Source organism: Alligator mississippiensis, chromosome 10 (assembly GCF_030867095.1).
Source record: "Alligator mississippiensis isolate rAllMis1 chromosome 10, rAllMis1, whole genome shotgun sequence".
NCBI lineage: Eukaryota > Metazoa > Chordata > Crocodylia > Alligatoridae > Alligator > Alligator mississippiensis.
In genome coordinates, this window is record NC_081833.1 from 6,416,749 (window position 1) to 6,437,730 (window position 20,982).

The following is a 20,982-nucleotide window of genomic DNA, read 5'->3' on the forward strand; positions in this document are numbered from 1 at the left end:
GCGGGCCCGGCGCCTCCAAACCCGCCTGCAAAGCCTCGCGAGGGAAAGAGGCATCGTCAGCACCGGCAGGCCACGGCCCAATCATTGGACAAAGAGCATCCGGCCCGGCTTGCCTGGTCCAGTGCCCCGCACAGGCCCCTGCACCCGGGGAGCAAAGAGCATCCCCGTTGCCACCTCCCCTGCCAGCCCCTGCAAGCACAGCGCTGTTTGTGGGTAGGGCCTGCTCGCTGGATTGTGGATCCAAATGTCACCATTTAAGGCAAAAAGATCCCCAACAAGGTAACACCTGACCTCCGTGCAAACGCATTTGAGCAACTACATTCCCAGGCCTGGAGCCAGGGCTGGGGGAGCAGGATCCTGTGCCCCGGGTCGGGGTGGGGGATCTGCGTAGCTGAAGGACCGCTGATGCCAGCCTTCCGGCCCCCGAGACGGCTGGGGTGCAGGGAGCCCAGCTTGCTGCCCCTAGCCCCGTGGCAGACTGCAGCTCCTGATGTCCGAGACACCCCTTGGCTGAAGGCCCAAGAATAAAACTAACTCGGGGTGGAGCCCGGCGCAGGCAGGAAACGAAAGAGTTAAAGTTCGCACCATTGCAGGAGCGAAGAAATGGGCTGCCGTCGAGTGCCCTGTTCCACTCAAACACAGGATCTCGGCGGTTGCCGTCTTACAAGCCTCTCGCTGCCCGCCCCGGGGAGAGCAAAGCCAGAGATCCCTCCCCTCCCCGGCAGGCCCCGATGCCTCGTGACCCACCGAGCGCCTCCGACACAAGCGAATCAATCAACCTGCTCCCTCGCTGCTCTGCCGGTGACCGGATCCCACGTGCGCCAGATGGGGCTGTAATTACCCATCGCTCAGGCAAGGGTCTCTCATACGCCTAATAAGTCCTGCAGCCGCTGCAGTCGGGGCTCCCTGGACAGCAGGCGTTTCGCTGGAGCCGTGCAGGGCAGGGGAGGGGGGGACGACAGGCTGGCATTTGCGACAGCCACAGCTGAGCGGGGGGCAGGAGGATGGGGTCTTCTGCCGAGACCTTTTTCTGCTTGCTCCAACGTTTCCAAGTGCAGTGTGACCTTTTCTGTCTGCGTGTAATGGGTCAGGCCAGCTCCCTGCTGCCCTTTCTCTTGCTGAGTTGACCGTGCACCAGCTCTTTTATGCGTCTTTCCCAATCACGGGGCTGGGCTGAAGCCCGTTCGGGCTCGGCTCCTTGGGAGCCTTCGCCTCGAGGTCTACGGGGAAAAGCGTGCTGAGCCCCCGGCCCTCCTACCGTCACAGCCGGGACGCTGCCAGCGCACCGGGGCTGCTGCCTGGTTCTGTGTTAGGAGGTGGAGGCCGTGTGTTTCCAAAGCACGGACTGACCATCCCCTGCAGGACCGAACCAGTGAGCGCAGACGCCCTTATCTTCACGGGGGAGAAAGCAAAACAGCAACACCTGCTTCCCAAAACTGTAATTATCTGCTAGAGGCTGGGAGGGATCAGCCAGGAGACGCCCTAGCTCTTGCCGATACAAAAAACTCCCTTTTACCAGGTCCTGGCATGGCTCTGCTTCGCAACGGCGTTGCTCTGATCTCCCCCCTTTTGCTCCGCACGCATGCATTTCAACATGACCCCCCCCGCCCTGGCACCCGTGATCTCTGTCGCAGGGAACGGACGGGCTCGGGTCTGCCCCTGGCAAAATGCACGCATCCATTTAAGATCACAAGTGAAACCACGACTGAGTCAACGACCAGATCTGCCGTGTTCCCTGGCTTCGGGGAAACGGCTCGCAGATGTGCGCACTTCAGCGGACGAGCGCGCGCGCACACACACACACACACACACACACGAGCATGCACGCGCTCCCCCCCCCAACGTTAGCCCCAGAAGCTGGCTATTTCCTCTCTGCCCTCGGGCTGTACTTACATTCTCCCAGTCTAGCTTCACCTGTCAGCAAGTCGGCTCGAAGCATACGGCAGGCAGGTCAGACTGGAGCGGGGAGAGCCCTCCTTCGATAAGCCACGCGAGGCAGATCAGTCGGTTACGAAGCGCTGGGAGTTCTCCGCTCGCGCCTTCTCCCGTGCATTTTGCTTTCGCTCTCTCGCGGCAGCCAAAGAAAGAGAGAGAGCGAGAGGAAAAAAAAACAACCCACAAAACCCCCCGAACCGGAGAGCTGGTCCTTTAAAAGCCTTGCAGCTCTGGCTGTTCGGAGCCATCGGCAGCCCCTGCCTTAGGGCGCTGAACGGGGTCGCACACGCAGGAGCCTCCTGACCCCGATGCGAGAAGTTGGTGGGGACGCATGCTCCGGGCTCGGCGCTCTTTCCTCCAGTCGAGCTGACGAGCCAGCCGCGCGTCCCCTCCTCGGAGGTTTCCAGCTGTCTGGAGCGGGGTTTGTTAAGGTGGATCGAAGTCTCCCCGGTCCTTCGCCCCCTAGCTCCCCTCCCTGCTCAGCGGCGCGGGGCTCGGCGGGAGGAGAGTCTGTGCCGTTTCAGGAGGTGCTTCCCCCCCGAAAATAAAACCGAACGAGGCGGGCGACAGAGCCCTGCAGCTTCGCTTCTGCTCGCGGAGGGACGGGAGGCGGGCTGGTGCCGTCGCTCTGCGGCGGAGCAGCGAACGAGCTCTAATCTTTTCCTCTGGCTGACCCAGAGGCTCATTTCGTCTGAATGTGACCTCTAGACAGAGCATTAATAACGAGCATGGCACTGACCCAAGCTGACAAGGGGTGCGGCCAACTTGGCACTCACTTCCTTTCTCTCTCTCACTTTCTGTCTCCCTCGCTCTCATCTGAATGTCAACAGCAGGGGGAGCGATCCAGGAAAACAAAGCTCGGCTTAACAGTTTCCTCCGCTCTGAACTGAATCAAAGGAGCTTTTCTTTCGGGAGGCGCAAGCCGGCGATTGCCAGACACTGCGAGCCGGCCCGTCCTCGGGATCCTGTCCGCTCGGCGAGGGTTGCGACCCGAAGGTGGCTCGCGTCTCGGCCGGGGCGAGGGTCTCGGGGAGAGCGACGCGGCGCCGGGGTCACGCCGGACCAACAAGTGGTTGGCCGGCATCGGGAGGATGCGAGACGGGAGCCAGCGGGAGCGCTTGGCAAGTGCGGCAAGCTTCCGCGGCGGGGAGCAGTCGGGGACCGGGGGCCTGGAGGTGGGGGCACGGAGGATCTGCCTCCTGGTAGGTGTAAAATGAGGCCAGCACGGCGGCGAGGCAGAGGCAGGAAGGAAGAGGAGCGTGGAGCCGAGAGGCGCTTTCGAGTGCAGTTGGCTCGTGCAGCCCTCGCGAGAGCGAAGGGGCAGCGCGGTGAGAAAGGGAGGCTTTAATCCCCACTCCCTCAGCTCGCAGGCTTTTCAGATGGTTTCTCCTCCTGCTCCCCGGAGCGGCTGCCCCCGCTCCACCCAGGTCTCGCCTCTTGGAAAGTGCGTGAGCGAGCCCATAAAAGGGGTCCCTTAACAGGAGCTCAGATGGATTAACAGGCAGAGGTTGCAGTAAAAAAAAAAAAGTGATCTCATCCCCAAAGCTGTACAGGAGCCCGCGGCAGGCCCTGCTTCCATCCCCTCTCCCCTTCGCCGCTTCCTGGAGCCCATGGCCACTGTCCTGACTCTGGCCCGATCGTTAGCACGCCCAATCATGCGGTGTCCAAGGGGACAGGGCGTTACTGGAAAAGGCTGGGCCTATGGCCGTGTATGGCCAGCTGCCGTGCGCCGTACAAAGGTGTCAGAGTTTAGCCCGTCCTGCCTTGCACGACGCAAGCTGAAGTGCTTTGTGCTGATGAATGGTGGTGCTCCCCAAGGCACGCGGCTGCACTTCAGGACCGCTTCGGTCTGCACAGTGCTTGACAAAGCGTGCGTGGGAATCTGCCGCAGGAGTGGAGGGGGAGCCCGGAGGCATGGAGGAAGTTAGGGATTTATCCAAGGTCGTGGAGCGAGTGGGTGGCAAAGCCTGGAATAGCTCACACGTCTGGACTGCACGCCAAGGAAAGCTTTGGGGACTCGAGAGAACGCATGTAGAGACCTTGCGCCACGGCTGGACTACAGCGGTCCTACGGGCAGGCAGAACGGCTCGCTCTGCCTGTGACCTGTGCTGTCTGGTAACGCTCGCTCTTCTTGGAAGAAACAGCTTGGGGAACCAGCCGGTTCCTGCAAGCTTTCTGCTCCAGCTAGAGCTCTCGCTTCCACGATGAGCATGCCTGGAAGGCGACCTACTGCTGCCAAGGAGACTTGCAACCAAGCTCCTTCCACAAGCACAAAGAGAAATCTCTTCGAGCTGCCTGGCGCTTGCTGGGAGAAGGATTGTTGTGCCAGGGGACCGGGCCAGCGTTCACACCCCGATACGATCTCCCCAACTGGCACGAGGAGGCAAACCGCTCTGCCTTGGCGTGGTGTGACGCAGATTCCCCCCGCAACGATGAGGTTCACTTGGACGACCGAGGAGCTCGCCTTTCCATTTGCTTGGCTGTTTTTCTCCTGACGATGATGTGCAGTAAACCGGGCTGCGTGGGTCTCTCCCGACAGAAGGCACCTTTGGGGACCCGGGCGTGCTAACGCTTTCTTGTGGTTGATATTCACCTTCCAAGCCTTTCCCCGACCCAAACTGGCTGCTTCGTTACACGAGCAGCAGCACGTCAGAGAGGGAGTCACCCAGTCAGGCCAGCCATCATCCTGGTCCCTTGGCCATATTGGGCAGAGCACAAGGAGCCCCGCGACGGCCGCTTTCCATGCACGACACCCTCCGTCAAGAAAACGTAGACCTTTGTGCCCTTGAATTTTGAGCCTTTGCCTCCCCCCCAACCCTTGGTGCATTTCAGCCTCTGAACCCACCGGTTTTCCCTTGCTGCCTGCCCGAGGGAAAGGTCGTCTCGGTCTCTGACCTTTCGGAGGAGACACGAATTCTGCCTCTTGCGTCCCTGCTCTGAAAAAAAGTCCTTTCCCTCCACCCCCGCCCTCCGCTTTGGGGAAACGCGAATTCTCATTTCAGGGATTGCAACGGAGGCAGCATGAAGCGGCTGCGGCAGCGTAACCCGGCTCGGTTTCTTCACCTGGCTGAGATACTATTCCTGCTACCTTATTGTTGGAGGTGGGGGAACAGTGTTGGAAATTAAAACGTAGGCTGGAAATTACAGCAATTACCAGCCCGCTCCCTGTGACAGGCCTTTTGTGTTTCACGTTCTGACACTCGCTAAACAAATCCCAGGGTTTCTGTGCCGCCTCGCCAAGAGGCGTGCCATGACAACCAGCCAACTGTGATACGGAGAGAGGGGCTCTGCGGGACAGGGGAAGCCAACGGCCCTGGTCAGGCGGCACAACCCCGCGCGGGGCGCTGCACAAATGCTGCAAGCAGGGGAAAGCCTCAGCCAGCAGGAGACGAGGGGTTGGAGGCACAGGGCGCTGAGTCAACCCCTGCATGGGAGAGGACCCGAATTTTGGGATAGACCTGCCTCATTCAATTCACCTCCAGCTCTTTGTGCTGCTTTCTATGCGAGGCGCTTCACGCGAGCCGTGGGGCAAAGGCGCCACTGCCCGTTCGCGAGAGGGTAAATGCGCAGGCTATACAGCAGATCCCAGCAGCTCTGCGGACGAGAAGGCGGCTGGCTGGACGGCGCTTGGTCTGGACACCCGCTCCTATGGCCTGAGTGCGAGGTGCCCCCAAGGAGCTTTGCACAGTTTCTGCACCAATACCCCACCCCCTCCTACCAGCTCCCAGGCCAACACGGCTGCGGTGCTGGGCTGATGGGAGGAGGAGTGTGCTGGTTCCTTTTCCTAGTTTCCTTTCAAATCAGCCTGGAAAAAAGCAAGCTCAAACCTGGTGGTGAGGGCGGGGTGGAGATGTCTCTGCAGCGGGGGCACCGGCTATGCTGCCCGGCGGTGGTCTATGCTACCCTGCCTCGAGCACGCCGTGCTGCTCCCGCACAGGCTAACTCCGGTGTAACCAGGTCCGGCAGGCGCTGCCGCGTGTCTGTGCTAACTCGCTTGTCTGCTGCGCTGTGCAAACGTAGCTACAAGCGCTTCTGGTTCAGGAGGCAGCCGGCACCCAGCAGCGCGGTGCGTCCGAGGATGCTGCCGCCTGGCCCCGCGGGGTTTGCAGGAATTACTCCGTGCCCAACCCGACAGGGCTTTACGGTGCTACTAGCTGTTGATGTGTCAGTTCAAAATCACGCTGCAAAGCAGAGAGGAGGGAAGGCAAGGTGACTGCATAAAGAGGACATCCTGGGGCCTTTATCGCCTCCCTGATTTTCCCTGTGACAGGTGCGCTGGGTAACCGGCACGGAGCGTGGCTCCGAGAGCCATGGATACAGCCAATAAGAAAAGAACAATTAGGCCCAAATGAATCTATTTTGACAAAACACCAGACCAATTTCACTTGACGGCAAATAAAATGTTTCCTGGCAACCCAAAAGGATTCCCCCTCCCCCAGCTACTTTAATCCTCCTAGCACTTTATAAAAAAACAAACCAAAAACCCCCCCAAAAACAGTCCATTTGGAAATGGAGGGCTGAAAGGTTTCATTTAACAATACATGTCAAACCAAAAGGTTTCTGTTTTTCTGAAAATTCCCCTTCCTTCCCCGCCCCCAGCCATGGCTTAGCTGAAACTCTTTGCTGAATTGGGCCCGGACTCATGAATGGTTTCGAATCCCCCTTTAACAGCATGTTTTAGGGGATTTACTATTCGTTGGTGAACTTGACCCTGTTCTGGCTTCTCAGCCCTGGTAACCAAAGAACCATGCGGGGTTTTTCCTGCCTGCGCATAATCCCCTGGGTGAAGGTCTCTGCAGCCCACACAATGCCATCGGGGACACCTGCACAGCCTCCGAACACCTGTGCCAATCCATTACTGTCCCTGCGTTTGCACAGGCCAGATCCAAGCCCCCTCACTCCCAGCACACAGGAGAGAGAAGCAGGCAAAGCACGTTTTAGTCACTCGAGTCAGCAGAGCGGAGTCTCAAGAAAGCGCGCTGAAGGACAGGGTTGAGTAAGAAGATCCTGTTTTTTATGCAGGTCCTTGTCAAAGCAAAACCACTTGCTAGAGCTGCAGGGGAAACCCAGATCTGCATCTTGCATGGCGATGAGTCCCTGCTGAGGGACAAAGGGCTGGAAGGGATTCTCTTGAGTTCAATCCCTTGCTATCACAGGCAACAAATGTGTTCAATCCCTCGCTATCACAGGCTCCATCTAGACCCCGCTGCTCCTACCAGCAGGCAGTGCCAGGACCCCTCCTCCCCTAAGGTGAGAAACCACCTTCCTCAAATTCCAGCCAAAATTCGTTCCTGGACAGTGGATACCTACTGGCTCCGGTGCCCACACTGCTGTCTGCAGCTGCACCCTTTGCCAAGCAGTGCCCTTCCCAGAGCAGGTACGCGGGACTTGGGCGGGATAACTCATCTGCCATGACAACCCGGCTGGGGTCGGAGCCAGTCTGGGGATCAGGCCTCACTCTACCCACCGTCAAGCGGAAAAGGAAATCGGGTACATCCCAGAGCAACCACAGAAAGCAAACCTTTCTGCTTTCTACCTTTAAACCCAGTCAGAACGAAAGCAGACAATATCAAAAAACACAGAATCCCGTAATCGCACCGATCTCGCCATGTTTTGACAGACGCTTGAACCAAAGTTTATTATATGATAGAAGTCATGAAGTCAAACTTTTCCTCTTGCTGGGTTGGTGCACCCCTAGTTAAGTTTAACAGTGCCATACGCCCCTGTATTCTCTCTCCATGCACAGCATCCTCCTTGGAGTATCCCTGGGCAGCCGCAGCATTCAAGTGCTGATCGGTGTGGCTGCATGGATGGCAGCCGGAAGAGACTCACAGCGTGAGTCCATATCTGACCTATACACCCAGCACTTGCAAGTGGCATTTGCTGAGTGCCAACCGGCTGCAGGATGAAGACAAAAGTACCATGTTGGAAGTGCCAGTGGAAACCAGGCCAAACAGCCTCATGGAACAGGCTGGGTCTTGGCAAAATGGGACCTTGCCTTCTCTGCATATACCTGGGGTGGGGACCTCAGACCTCACAGGTTAGCGCCAAGGGGAAAACATCATCCCCAGGACCCTATGCAGGTGAAGGGGTGCGCAGCCCAGACAGGCTGCACTCCATGCTTCATCCTCACCCGCACAGGATGCTGAGCCGTTTAATTCCCCCAATTCAACCTCCTCACTGGCTCCCTGGGTGGTTCCAGGGCTTTTCTGTGCTATTAGCTCCACCCTGAGGCACAAATGCCAAGGAAGCACCTTCTGTGGCCAGGTGGTGAATCAAAAGTGGCGGGTGGCTCCTAACAGCCCTTACAAAAGAATTGCACTGTTGAGCTCCAGCTAATCCCAGCCCCTGGCAGCAGGCCAGCTAGCTTGATTAAAGTCTATCTATTAAATCTTGTGTCTACAGGGAGTAACACTCAGCAGTACATGAGACTGGCACTGGGCTTGAAGAGGGGGTCAGAACAACTTCAGCGAGAACGAGGCAAACCTTTGGGTGCAGTTGCATTAACAAGTAACCTGAGTCCGAGGCTGCGCCAGCACGTGGGAAACCAGATCTGCAGACCGTGTTGTCAGCAGCCTTCCTGCAGGTGCTTACCCCAAATTGATCAGAGACCTACTGACAGCCTTGCCTGCATCTCCCGGCCTCAGCCAAAACTTCATTTCCATTTTAATTTCACATCTGCAATGCTCGCGAGGCCAGAGGTGCTGGAGCAATCGGAGCAGGATGCAGCGGTCGCTGGCTGCGGACTCCACAGCAGATCAACAGGACGTGACTTTGGAAAAAATTAAACAGCGAAAGAGCTGGCATCGGAGCCCAGCCAACGGAGGGGGAAGTGGCCAGGGAAACCTGCTACACTCAGCATTTTCAGAAAACAGTCTCCGTGTCGGACCCTGCCATAGCGACGGGATGTTGGAAAGGTTTCCATCTCGAAACCAATAACCAGGGTGCATATTGAATAGAGGACAGATTACTCCAGAGATATCTGGTTTGACGCTCTCCCTATATAGCATCCACTTCTGCCACGGTCAGACACAGTATACTGGGCTAGGTGGACCGTTGGTCCGATGCAGGATGGCACTTCTTGTGTTCTTATGCGGAGCAAGCCCACTCCAGCCAGTGGCCTTCCAGGCTTTCAAGCGATGCCCTTTGCTTGAGGCTTCAAAGAAGAATCCCCATACACCTCCTGGATTCCTTGCCCCTGTGGCTTCTCTATGATTGCCCGAGTGGATCTGGGCACCACAGCACCCATTCTGGAAACCACAGGGTGCCGTGGTGAGGAGGCAGCAAAGATGACATGCAAATCCTTAATGCAATTGGTGGGTGCATGCCATGGTGCATCTGGGGAATGTCGCGCTCATCTGGTCTTGTCTTAAGGCATAGAGTTACTTTCTGCATGTCAAACCACCAAGGTCCGCATCCCGCAAGCACAAAGAACGTGACAAGAGCTAGCCCTCACGCTACATAGCCCAGGCCATAGGAAGTCAAACCACTGAGTGCTCTTCCACCGACATCCGGGCCTGGACAGACAGAGAACCTTTCCCGCTGGGCCCAACAGACAGAGCACGAACCAAAGCTTCCTCCATGGCATCAGTGGAGCAATCAAGCCAGGCTGTTTGTGCAAGATCAAACGCCAGCCCTGAAATTGCTGCCAACTCTGTATTTGTGGTAGTGGTCACTGTATTTTATGGGGGGAATAAAAAAATACAATGAGCCTAGACAGCCTGTTTCCCCTTCCCTTTCTAAACCAGGAATGACTCCCAGAGCTGCGCAGGTATAAAAGCGATGCAAACGACAGCAGATTTAGGATTCTCATACACCAAAGCTGTGTGAACGCACCCCTCCTCAGACTGACCGGCTGCCTTTCTAGACACAGCAGGACTAAGAAGAAGGGAAGAAAAGACTGTCTTACCTTTTTTAGCAGTTTCCATTTCTTCTTCCGTCCAGCGAGAGCTTTCATTCATCTCCAAAGAAGCTGAAAAATAAACAGAGAGAACCGAGAGGTCAGGGCGGGAGGGAGTTAAATGCCTGGAACGCAAGGACTGAGCCATAAAACCCGAGGAGGCAGCGACCAGGCATAAACTTCAGGCAGCCCACTATGAACGAACCGCACCTCGGCAGCTCCTGTCTGCTAGATGCCCTTCAGACTAACGGGTACCCTCCGAGCGCTCCTCTGTGCCTGCGCGAGGGGGCTGGACAGCAGTCCCAAGCAAAGCCCCAAAGCAACAGGAGGCACGGTTGAGGCCCCACGCCCTTCCCACGGGGATTGACAGAGACGGGTGCCAGCTTGGCCCGGCAATCCCTGGCGCTCTCTACCCACGCGCTCGGTGCCACGAACACGGCCATCCTGCATAACGCATTCATTGTGAAATCAATCCTGCAGGCGAGTCTGGCACTCGTGAGCAAACCCTACAATAACAAACCCGTGGGTGAGTCAGAGGCAAAAAACAACTTGGTAAGGAAGCAGATTTCCGGTCCAGGCTGCCAGCGGACTATTACTCCAAACAACCGGCAGAGCATTATTTCAACCGTGATGAGAGATGTTTTGACAGTGTCCTTTTTAAAATGGAAAAAACAGGCTGATAGGTTAGGCGAAAGCGTGCCGATGGGAGAGGCAGCGTCTTCTAGAAGCTGTAAAAGGAGCTGAGGCTCTAGAGGAGGAAAAGTATCGTCGCTCCGATGCCCATGACCTGCGAGGTATCGGGGCCTGCGAGGAAGATAAAGGGATCTCCTTCACAGCTGACTGAACAGGACTGCAGGTGCCACCTCTTGTAAGTCATTACAGGTCATTTCCTCCATTAGAAATACAGTCCCCATAGAAATCCAGCCAATATGTGATAGCTCAGCTGATAGAGGCTTTTTGATGGAAATCAATACCTAGGAAGTTTCCCACCTTCCCTCCTCCCTAGGCACATTAAAGGCATTGAGGCTTATTTTCTTTAACCTGAGCATCCCAAACACGTTTGACTTGGCATTTAATTTGTTTTTAATAAGGCTGTTATTGTATGTTAAATAAATGTCAAGTAAGTGGTCTATTTGGTTTGATTAATGATATTTATTGAGGTTGAGCAGTTATGTAACAGATGTCTACTGGGAGCTCCAGCACGCTGCAGTTAAACCACAACTTGGGCTTTTTTCTGGTTGTTTTTGAATCTTCGATTGGTGTTTAACATGCAATAACTTCTCTTAGCCAACCTCAATTAAAGTGCTATTGGGGAGACAGCGCATTAATGGCTGCTTCAACGTGCCCGTAAAATCAATCCTTCTGCATTTGTCACTGCCTACAGTCCTCTCCCTGTTTGCGAAGATGGCTGGCTGATTTATCGGTATTGCACTTGTTATTTCTTTTTCCACATCACCTAACAAACCCGAACAGGGACCCGTGCTCGATACCACACGCAAATAATGCCAAGATGCAGAGCTCACGGTTGAGGGTTTACACCATGTTCAGCATGGGGGTGGGTGGGGAACAGATACGTTTCTACTCATCATTTATCACGACTGAGACAGAGTGTTTAGTAAGGAAATCTCACAACAGAGAAGCAGAAGGTCTAGACACACAACCTGGTGTACTTGCATGGGTTTTGTACGCCGGGGCAGATTACACCCAGTTCTGCAGCAGACGCTCTCCGTGCTCCCAGAGCAACGACGTGCAGCAGGCACTATTGCAGGGCTTTGCCGCTAGATGGCAAGGGAGCAGGCAACTGCCTATTTGCCTGGAGCCAACAGCTAGCCCAGGGTAAGCTGACGACATGCAATACCTACTTTTACCCTCATCTCACTCGGGGGTAATTTTACCCTGCTTTCGAGCGAGTTACGGCAGTTCAGGGCTGCATAGCCGCTCCTTTTTTCACGATGTCCTTTCATGGTAAAGGTGTTACGAGTCTAGTAGTTGCCCATAAAATGTTTTCCAGCATCACACCTCAGCTCAATCATGTTACCCTTGTGTTTGCTACAGGGACTATACAGAAAAAACAGGCAAATACTGCTGTAGGCTTTGCTGAGTACCCAAGACAATAATTCAGTAAGGCAATAAGTAGCTGATTATCTAAAGGCAATAATGGATAATTCCCCACGGACAGTAACTGCCTATCTGTCATGTAGGTGAGAGATGCGCATGATCTATCACGGGCTGGATATGCATACATTACTGTACTTCCCTGTATGCTGCTTCTTACCACGTACAAGCCCCTGTGTGGCTGGCAGGGAATACGATTACATTTCCAAGGACCTAAGCTGCACATAGGACCCTTGTCTCCTGCCTTTCTAACCCTAAGGGCAGTCTGCAGCCCGCTCACCCCTAGCTATAGTGCTGTTTTAGAGCGAGATGGGTTTGAATCAGGTCCCTTGTTCTGATGAGCTCAGTGGGAGCATCCCTCCACATCTTCACATGCAACCAGGGAGGCACTTCCAGGCAGCCTGAGGCCCAGGCCACTGGGTCCAGCTTTGGAAATGGCTCATTTGAAATCGGAGCGCGCCTCCGTCAGCGCTGCAGGGACGGCGTTTGAAATGAGGCAGACAATCAGAAAAGCTGCTCAAAGCACAGACAGCGTGGGACATATGGGATAGGGAGAAACTAACATTTGGGGTGGATGCGAAGGAAAAAAAAACAACCAAGAGTTATATGAAAGCAGTCCAAGGGAAACATTCAGGCCAGCTGTCCCAGCCCTTCCCTCACTGAGTCATTGGTCTGAGTGCCTGCAAAGACGAGGAAGGGAAAGAGCAGATTTTGGAGACGGCAAGGACAGACTGTGTCAGGGCCACCTCACGTGGCTATGGTGGCTGGGAGCAGGTGCATTAGGACTTGGAGCGAGTGGGGACCAGGACGGGGACGGAGGAGAGGGTGATTCCCAGCCAGGCTGCCAGCACGCATCAGCCTGTCACAGCAGGGGTGGCCCTAGCAGAGGATCAGAGCTTTTGCCTCCTGAGGAGAGCTGGCTGAGCAGGGAGTCCTGACAGACAGCAGTCCAAAGGACAGGCATGGCTTGATCCTCCCCTGGCACACAAAGGGAATACTGCTGCCAGTCTCCAAAAAAAGGATGCTCTCTCACTCAACAGCCACTTGCTGGAGAGACAATCCTGCCCGGAGATTGCTTTGCTAAAAATGGCACGTTTCCCTTCTTCAGGGCTTTCTATCCAAGGCTCTAAACAGGCTAAACCTCACTCTGAGCTACAGGCCTGAAGCTCTGCAACACCGGCGATCTGGCTGGGCGAGTGCTGCTGGGCAACACCGAGTTGTTGGAGAAAATCCTCGCTCCTGATGCCCAAGGCAAGGAGCAGCGCAGGGGACTACGTTGCTGTCCTCGTCTGCCAGATGGAGAAAGAGAGGCACAGCAAGGGGAAGGAGCGTGTCCAAGGGTTGGCCAACCGATCAGTGACGAACCAAAAGTAAATTCCCAGAAACCTCTGCTCCCACTTACCTCCCAAAAACAACGCTGTTCCCTGCGCCCAGTCCCTGCTGGGTCAACCCAAATCCCATTCCCTCAGCCCAAGGCCCCGTGCATGCCCTGCAGATGCAGCCGCTTACGTACCCAGCTCTGCGCTCTGCTGTGGGGTGGCCGCCTCCTCGTTGTTGGCCTCGTTAGCCATGGAGCGGGTGATGCGGCCTTTGCGCCGGCCCTGGCTGTTGGCAGTTTTGCGTCCTTTGGAAGCAACGGCTTCTTTTTCGTCGTTATCCTCCCCAGATGTGTCGTCATTCTTCTCCCTACGCGGATGGGAGAAATTACTATTGGAGTCTCTTTCTTTCAGGGGCTTTTTCCTTTTTTCCTTTTTTTTTTTTTTTTTTTTGCAAGGAGGGCACTTTCTCTGCTCGGGGTGGTTTGGTTGGGGTTTTTTTGTTTTTTTTGTGGTTGTTGCTTTTTGCAGATGGATGCAGTTCCAGGACCAAGCGCGCACAGAGACCTGACAGAAACAGGTTTAATGCTGGGCCATTCAAATTTATCATCCCCTCCTCCTCATTTATCTTCCTGAAAGGGACCTGCTGGTAAATGTCTAGGCAGGCTGCATATAATGAAGCCAGATGTTCTTTTAAACCAAGTATTAAGCCCATTACAGACAGCTAGCAGTCTGCCTGCCAACCTGCCTCGGCAATGAATCCGCTGCTCCCTGTTAAGCTGCGATTGTGTCAGGCAGGAGGCAGGCAGAGTTATCAACCTGGCCAGCTCCCTTGATCTGGAAGATCTCACATTGACATCAATAAATAATGCTAAAGGTGAAGCTCAGTGCTCTGCTTGCGTTCTCAGAGCCCGCTTGACTCTAGGAAGCATCTCTTGCAACAACAAACCGATGCCGGGCATCAGAGCGGCTTTGCGGGTGGATGGAGTTTAAATCAGTAGCAAACAAATTAGCAGCTTGGTTCGGGAGCTCTCCAGATGGGGAGGGGAAAGGGAGGAGGAGGGAAGTGCATAAAACAACAGATTCTCTCTCCTTCGCCAGCAGCAAGCCTAGCCCACTCAGTGCAAGGAGCTGAGAGAGGGGCATGCAGCACAGCCGAGGGAACCTGCCAAGGGGTCACCCCACACAGGGCTGGGAGCCCAGAATATGCTAGATGCACTTCAAAGCAATGACAACTTCACCCCAGCTCCCCGTGCCGCAGGACCCTGGGACAGCGAAGCAGGGTGTATAAGGACGATGCCTTCCCAGCCCGACGCAAGTTTACGCCGGGGAGGAAGGGAAGAAAGCAGGGAATGTACTTACTTTGTCAGTTCTTCTTTGTCGTTTTCAGACTCCTGCTTGTCTTCCTCCTTCTCAGCCTCCTTCTCCTTTTCCTTCTCTTTTTCATCCTTCTCTTCTTGGCTGCTGCGGGGCATCTGCTGCTGCTGCTGCTGCTGGAAAACATGGGACAATTAAGCACAACAGAAAAGTGTCGAGGTGGATAAATCTCTGCACCTGGGCTGATCCGAACGAGCGCGCGCTGACACAATGCTGAGGGGGCTGGCGGCCAAGCGAGAGAGAGAGGACGCCTGCTGGAAGCCTGGCATGGACATCTGCAGGCGGGGGCAGGCAGGGTTACCGCCAGCCGGAGGGCCACATGCGGAGATCAGAGCTGGTTGGCGCTTGTGTCCAGCTCCCATTACAGTCATTGGAAAGATTCTTGATGCCTATCATGGGAAGCCGACTCGTTCCTCACTTGGATCAAAGAGCGAGAGGCACAAATTATCTCCCTCTCGGGCAGGAGGAAGCCCAGGAAGAGCTGTCATGGTTCCTTGAGTTGGAGACTTTGCCCGCTGGCAGCAGAGACGCACCCAGGACCAGGAGGGAAGCTATGGGGCTGCAGATGACACAAACTCTGCCCTCCATTTCAAACACCGCACTGGTTGTTGGGGGGGAGTTGACTCGCCTCTGCATCTCATGGGTGCGAAACAGCACAGGGGACCGAGGCCGGGGTTCGACCTCGCCTCTCGGCCCCAACATGCTGCTGGGCATCTCCCCGCAACTCCCTCCTTTGCAGAAGCTTGCGCTCAGACCCACTGAAACGTGAGCGGGTCTGCTCGGGCCAGGCGCTGCGCGTTCCCGAAGGGGAGGGCTTGTTTTGAAACGGTGCTGGATGTCACCTCCCAGCTGCAGGAAGGAGGTGGCGGGGGAGGCCCAATCCCCATGACCTCCCTTTCCTCTAGCTCTTATCGAATGGATTTCAGAGCACGCTGTTAGACATTCGAGGCGGAAATGATTTAATAACACCCCCCCTGCTCCCCGGCCAGCGCAGGGCCATTTCCTATAGTAAATCCACCGGCGTTGCCCAGCCTCCTCCTGAACAATGGGGGCTTCCACCGCTTCCTGATAGGAAGAAATCTCAAACTGAATTAAACCAGGAGAAAGGCTGATGCTGGGAGGCCTGGCCCGAGAGCTGCGCAGCTGTGAGGAGGGCCCTTTATGGCCGCAGTGTGCTTGCCTTTCCTGAGCAGGGGGGCTGGACATCACCAGCTCTGCGAGGCACTGTCTGCACGCACCAGATGTTTGCCCCCCTCCGGGGATGACGGCTAAAATTAGACCTGCAGAGCTGTAAATACGGGATGCAGAAGGACCAGCAAGAATGGCTCTTACTCTTCCAGGCCCCAACTCAAAGTACTTGAGAGCTACACACCACGGTAAGTACATATGCGTGAGCCACACTGGACGTGATCCTTCGCTTTTCTGGGTTAGGATGATGCAGCGTGGTATTTTACATGATCCTTATTAACCAGAAAGCAAGTGGCAATCGGATGCCGAGGATCTGATTCTGCACCGTCTTGCTTCTCTCAAGTTCTCCAACCCACTTGAAGGTCCGGTGCAAGCCCCGGCCTGGGAACACAAGAGGTGTCTGGAGCGGACCAGCACTTCTCTGCCAAAACGCGGGGACCTCCCACCAGCCATCTGAAACGGCTCCAAGTCATCAAAGAGCCTGGACCCAGCAGTGAACTCGCCATAGGGGCAGGATGAAAGGACTTAAGGTCAAAGCCCAGAGAGAGAAGTGACGCACTGCCCTTGGAGAGCACTCCTCCGCCCCCCAAAATGTGAGGGCAGCTTTCCTCGCCCGATTCCTTTTCTGGCCATTGGACATGGGCACGTCCAAAGCAGCTGTTCAGGTACCAAAACACTACGTCTGACCATGGATGCCAAACCCCAGCTGCAGTGCTTTTGGAGAGAGACGGGAGGAAGGGGCTGTGAGGCTGGCAACCGGCAGCCATTCGACTGGGGGTGCTGGCTGCGGCTCCCTTCAGGTCACTGCGGCTCAGGTTTGCCACTGGCCACACAGGCAAGCTGGCACTGGATAATGCTGAGATCGAGCCCAGAGCCACCGCAGGAGCGACTCTCCTGATGGCCAAAAGGGCCTCACAGGAGGGGTCTCCCACACCACATTACACTTAAGGAAATGGCTTGGCTTAAAAATCAGCTTCCAAATACAATTAAAAGGCACAGAGGCCTCTGCTGCAGGTCTGCGGCAGTCGCACAAGCTCCACAGCACCTCGTGCCTCCAGGGCACAGAACTGCTGAATGGCTTGGGGCGACCAAGACCAAATCTCTCCTTTGCTCGCCCCTCTTGCCTTCGTGGCTGCCAGCAGCTTGTCCCCACCTCATTTCCTCCCTTACGGCCATGCTGTCCCCCGAGCAAAAGCAGCCAGTGTTGCAGACGACGTGTCCCTGTGGCACCAGGTGCTGGCTCCCTCCCCAGACGGACACGAGGGCAGGCAGCGGAGGGTGGAGGTGCGGAGACGGACAGTAACTCTGGCTCTGACCCTGGCAGCACTCTGTTGATGAAGGAAGGAGCCAGCAGGGCTGTGTTATGTCCCAGTGACCCAGGCCATGCCAGCTGCCACTAGACATGGGGCCCCTCTCCATGAGCCAACCCAGCCGAACTCCCCAAATGAGCTCCCTCCGCTGAGCGCAAGGGGAGAACGTGGCTTCTTAGTCGATGCCCGTTCGGAGGGTCCTGGCAGGACTCAGATGTGGGTTGAGCTACAGCAGCCCCTTGGAGGGGTCCAAGCCCTTAGCATTTGTATCATGGTGCCCCAGTCCTAGGCCTGGACCTGCCAGTGCTAGGCTGTGCAAAGAAAGAATAAAATGGAGACCAAGAGCTCTCTACTCTCAGCTCAGCACTGCAGCAGATGAAGGCATCCGCAGTCCTGGGGCTGAGATATAACCTGTCCCATAACCCTGTCCTGCTCCCCCCAACCTAGCATACACCCCAAAGCCGGGAGCAGGAAGACCTCAAGCTGCTCCCGGGTCTGCAGGCGGGAGCTCACTGAAGCCCAGCTGGAGAAGGACCCAGGCCAGCAGAAAGCCTGCTCCACCCAGGTCGCACAAGCCCATCTGCTTCATCTCCATGCGAGCGGGCAGGCGGCTGGCTGTGGGCACAGGGAAGCTGGCCTCAGGCTGTGCCAAAGTTGCGTGCGCAGGAGGGAAACGGGCTCCAGCTCCAGGGAGGGGAACGTACCGAGTTCTCAGCTGCGGAGGCGAGGGGCTGCCATGGAGGACGGCCGCCCCCTCCTGCCCAAACTGAAGCATCTGTGAGGATGGCGACAAGACAACAGCAAACTATCTCCTGATCTTGCAACGGCGACAGCTGCCTCAGCAAACCACCTGAGTTTCCCAGCAGCACTCGCAACCCATGGATCAGGGTGAGGCAATGAGGTGCTCCTGGGGACACACCTGCCCCCCTTCTCCATCCTGGCTTCCCCCTGCTCAGGCTGCAGGAACAAAGAGATCCTCCCAGCATCTCCTCGTGGCCTGTATGCAGGGAGAGAGCACCATGGGACTCATGCATGTGCTTTCCCTTTGAACCCCAGCCCCCGGATGGGAGGGAGGGAGGGGAAGGATTGTGCAGGGGTTAGGGCTGATGCCTGGAGATATATGGGCTTGCCCTCAGCTTTGCCACAGACTCCTTCCGTGACCCTGGGCAAGGCTCTGTGCCTCAGTTTCCTCATTTGTATACATGGGGATAATGGCACTCCCCTACCTACCACACAAGCAGTAATACATTCAGACCGTGAGGCTCTCAGGTACCACAGAGACTGGCGGTATATAAGCACCTGAGATGCACGGGCACCTATCAGCTCCTTCAGACTTGAAAACATCCACGCATGGCTTGAGTCTCTGCCACAGCAGTAGAAACACATGGACTGCAAGGGCTGGGTCCCTGGGGGATGCCTCCTCCTCACCTCCTCTTGTCTTTGCACTTGTGCAAACCTGTGGATTGCAATCCTTCAGGCAATTGCAGCTCCTCCCCAGCACCACATCTGGGACGGGACAGATGACCGGAGCACGCTGGGGCCAACAGGCAAGATGCGGAGGCTGGAAGAGGGGGGAAAGGCCCAAGCAGCAAAAGCAGGCACTGAAATATGCTCGTGCACATACACACAGCCCAGCCGCAACCCCGAGACAGCTGCAACTCCATTGCACCGGATCTTTCCAAAAGAAAAACAGGACCCTGACTTGACTAAGCACCGCCAGCCAAGTGCAAAACAGTTTGGGCTGTCTGAACTGCTCTGCCCATACTGCGAACTTCACTTGGAGAGGATCAGAATAGGAGGCGATCTGGGAGGGCAGCAGCAGCTATGACTACGCTGCCCTGTCCCCCCTCTCAGGCAGCATCTGTCAACCCCTTCCTTGCAAAAGGGAAAATACCGCTGATTCTACCAAGCTGTGTTCATTTCCCCTGGCTGCAAAAGGGCTCCTGGCTCAACATCTCATCCAATCTGGTCACCCTAGCAGATCTCCTGAAGATGTAACGGCCCGTGCCGTGGATCCACAGCACAGGAAAGGCATAGCGCAGTCCTCGGAGCACACCCAGATCATCCTGCAAGGGGATCGGCTGCAATGATAAATGCCGCACATCCCCAACCCGCTGCGCGTGGACTTGGTGGAATTCAATGGGCTGGACTCGAAACCCAGCAAGTCTCGGCTTCGAGCCGAGCACAGATTAATCCTGGCCACTTCAGCACGCATGACAGTACTGTACAGCTGCAAGGAGAGCGTGGCAGCTGCTGAGCACGTGGAAACTTCTGATGCTTATTATTTTAATCGTGGTAGTGCCCAGGGTCCTTGGTCTAAACCAGGACCCTGGTGTGACAGGTGCTGTGCAAAAAAGGATGGCCCCAGAAAACCAGAGAAGTAGGACAATGCTGGGCAGCCAAAGACACGTGACAAATAAAGGGTCCGGTGCCATCAGATCCTCCAAAACACAGAAGGAAAAAGAAGAGGAAGAGGAGTGGAAATCGCTGCAGGGGAACACCTAGAAGAGAGCCTGCAGCCTCTCCGTTCCCTGGCCCAGATCCATGCTCTCCTTCCCCTGGCAGCGTGTTTCCTAGCACTGGCTGTGACTCAGGGAACAGGACACAATTCCAGATCCCGCCAGGCCTTGTCACCAGGAAGCGATTCCCCAGGATCCGCCTCCCATTTCCCTTGGCTTCGTCCCGATCCCCTTGGGGTGACGCGTCACGTGGCTCCAGCTGCCCTGGTGAAGCTTCTGGAGGCTCAGCAGGTATTTCCACAGCAGGGCAGGAGTGCAGTTACGCCCTGGGCTGGCTTGCAGGCAAACACATTGTCGCTGTCACTGTGGCATTCCAGCGTCCCACTGTCTTCGAGGCGGTTATCCCCATGATGCAGGCGCTGCTACGATCCCAATGCTACAGACCAGGAGCGGAGGGGCAGGCAGGTTAAGTGAGCTGCCCATGGTCACACAGGAAACCAGTGGCGGAGCAAGGGCTCAACTTTGGCTTGAAATGCTCTTGCCACTGCACCGATCTCCCTCTTCTGCATCCAAGCAGTTGATTTTCACTTGCGACATGCCGTTTAGCAACGGTGATCCGGCTACGGAAAGCGCTGGGAGCGTGAGTGCGGGGCCGGGTCTGCTCCGTGAGCCCCGAGATGCAGGGCTTGCTCCCTGGAGAGCCTGCTGCTCCGGCTGCGCTTTGGAGACGGCCGCATGGTAACGAGAAACATCTGCTCACCTTTGTCCTAAATTTCCCCGCTGATTCGGATTAGCTCGACAAAGCACGGCGCTGCCAGCCCGCCCGCCCTCCAGGAGCTGGGCGCACCTTCAATCGGCTCTCCCCCCCAGGCCAGGGCAGCGTGCATACACTCGCGCACAAACACAGCCAGGGAGCCCCCCTTTGCACCCCTCTGCCATCGCGGCTATCCTATCTTTAACGTGACATCCACCCACGCTGCAAACCGATCCCGGGCAGCCTTGCAGCGATTGGCCCGCCTGGCCTTGCCAGCTCCATCCGACTCGAATGTCACGATGATTTCATCCGCTGCGAAGCTCGGGCTCCCTGCGTGCTGTCCCCTTCCCTTCCTATGCCGGTCCTGGGTGCGGAGGCGCTGGGGCGGCACGCCTCCCTCCCTGAGAACGAACAGCTCGCTGCACGTCAGGGCAGCGACTGGGGCTCTTCCCCTCCCCGGGGCCGCCGGGGTTGTCAGGTAGCCAGATGGATCGAGTCCAGGCGAGGGAAAGGTGCGGCTCCTCCTACTCCCGCTGTTTACTTCCTCCGCGGGTTTCTGGCGGGAGTGGCAGGAGGAGGCTTCCCTCCCCTCTCCCCTTTGGAGAAGGTTCCCGGCCTCCCGACCACG

General features: G+C 56.3%; 1 protein-coding gene across 23 annotated transcripts in view; it reads right to left on the reverse strand.

Moving 5' to 3' along the window:
• Positions 1–20,982, reverse strand: part of NCOR2 (nuclear receptor corepressor 2) — a 336,324-nt gene that overhangs the window by 79,983 nt on the left and 235,359 nt on the right. For 21 of the 23 annotated variants that reach the window (XM_019486693.2, XM_019486694.2, XM_019486692.2 and 18 more), the window contains 3 exons: positions 14,629–14,759; positions 13,464–13,636; positions 9,845–9,907 (listed from right to left, as the gene is read on the reverse strand). In XM_019486693.2, the coding sequence (XP_019342238.2) occupies positions 9,845–9,907; positions 13,464–13,636; positions 14,629–14,759 (367 nt within the window). Of the gene's footprint in view, positions 1–9,844; positions 9,908–13,463; positions 13,637–14,628; positions 14,760–18,440; positions 20,502–20,982 lie in introns of those variants that run through there. The other 2 variants (XM_059713423.1, XM_019486690.2) reach the window with 2 other exon arrangements.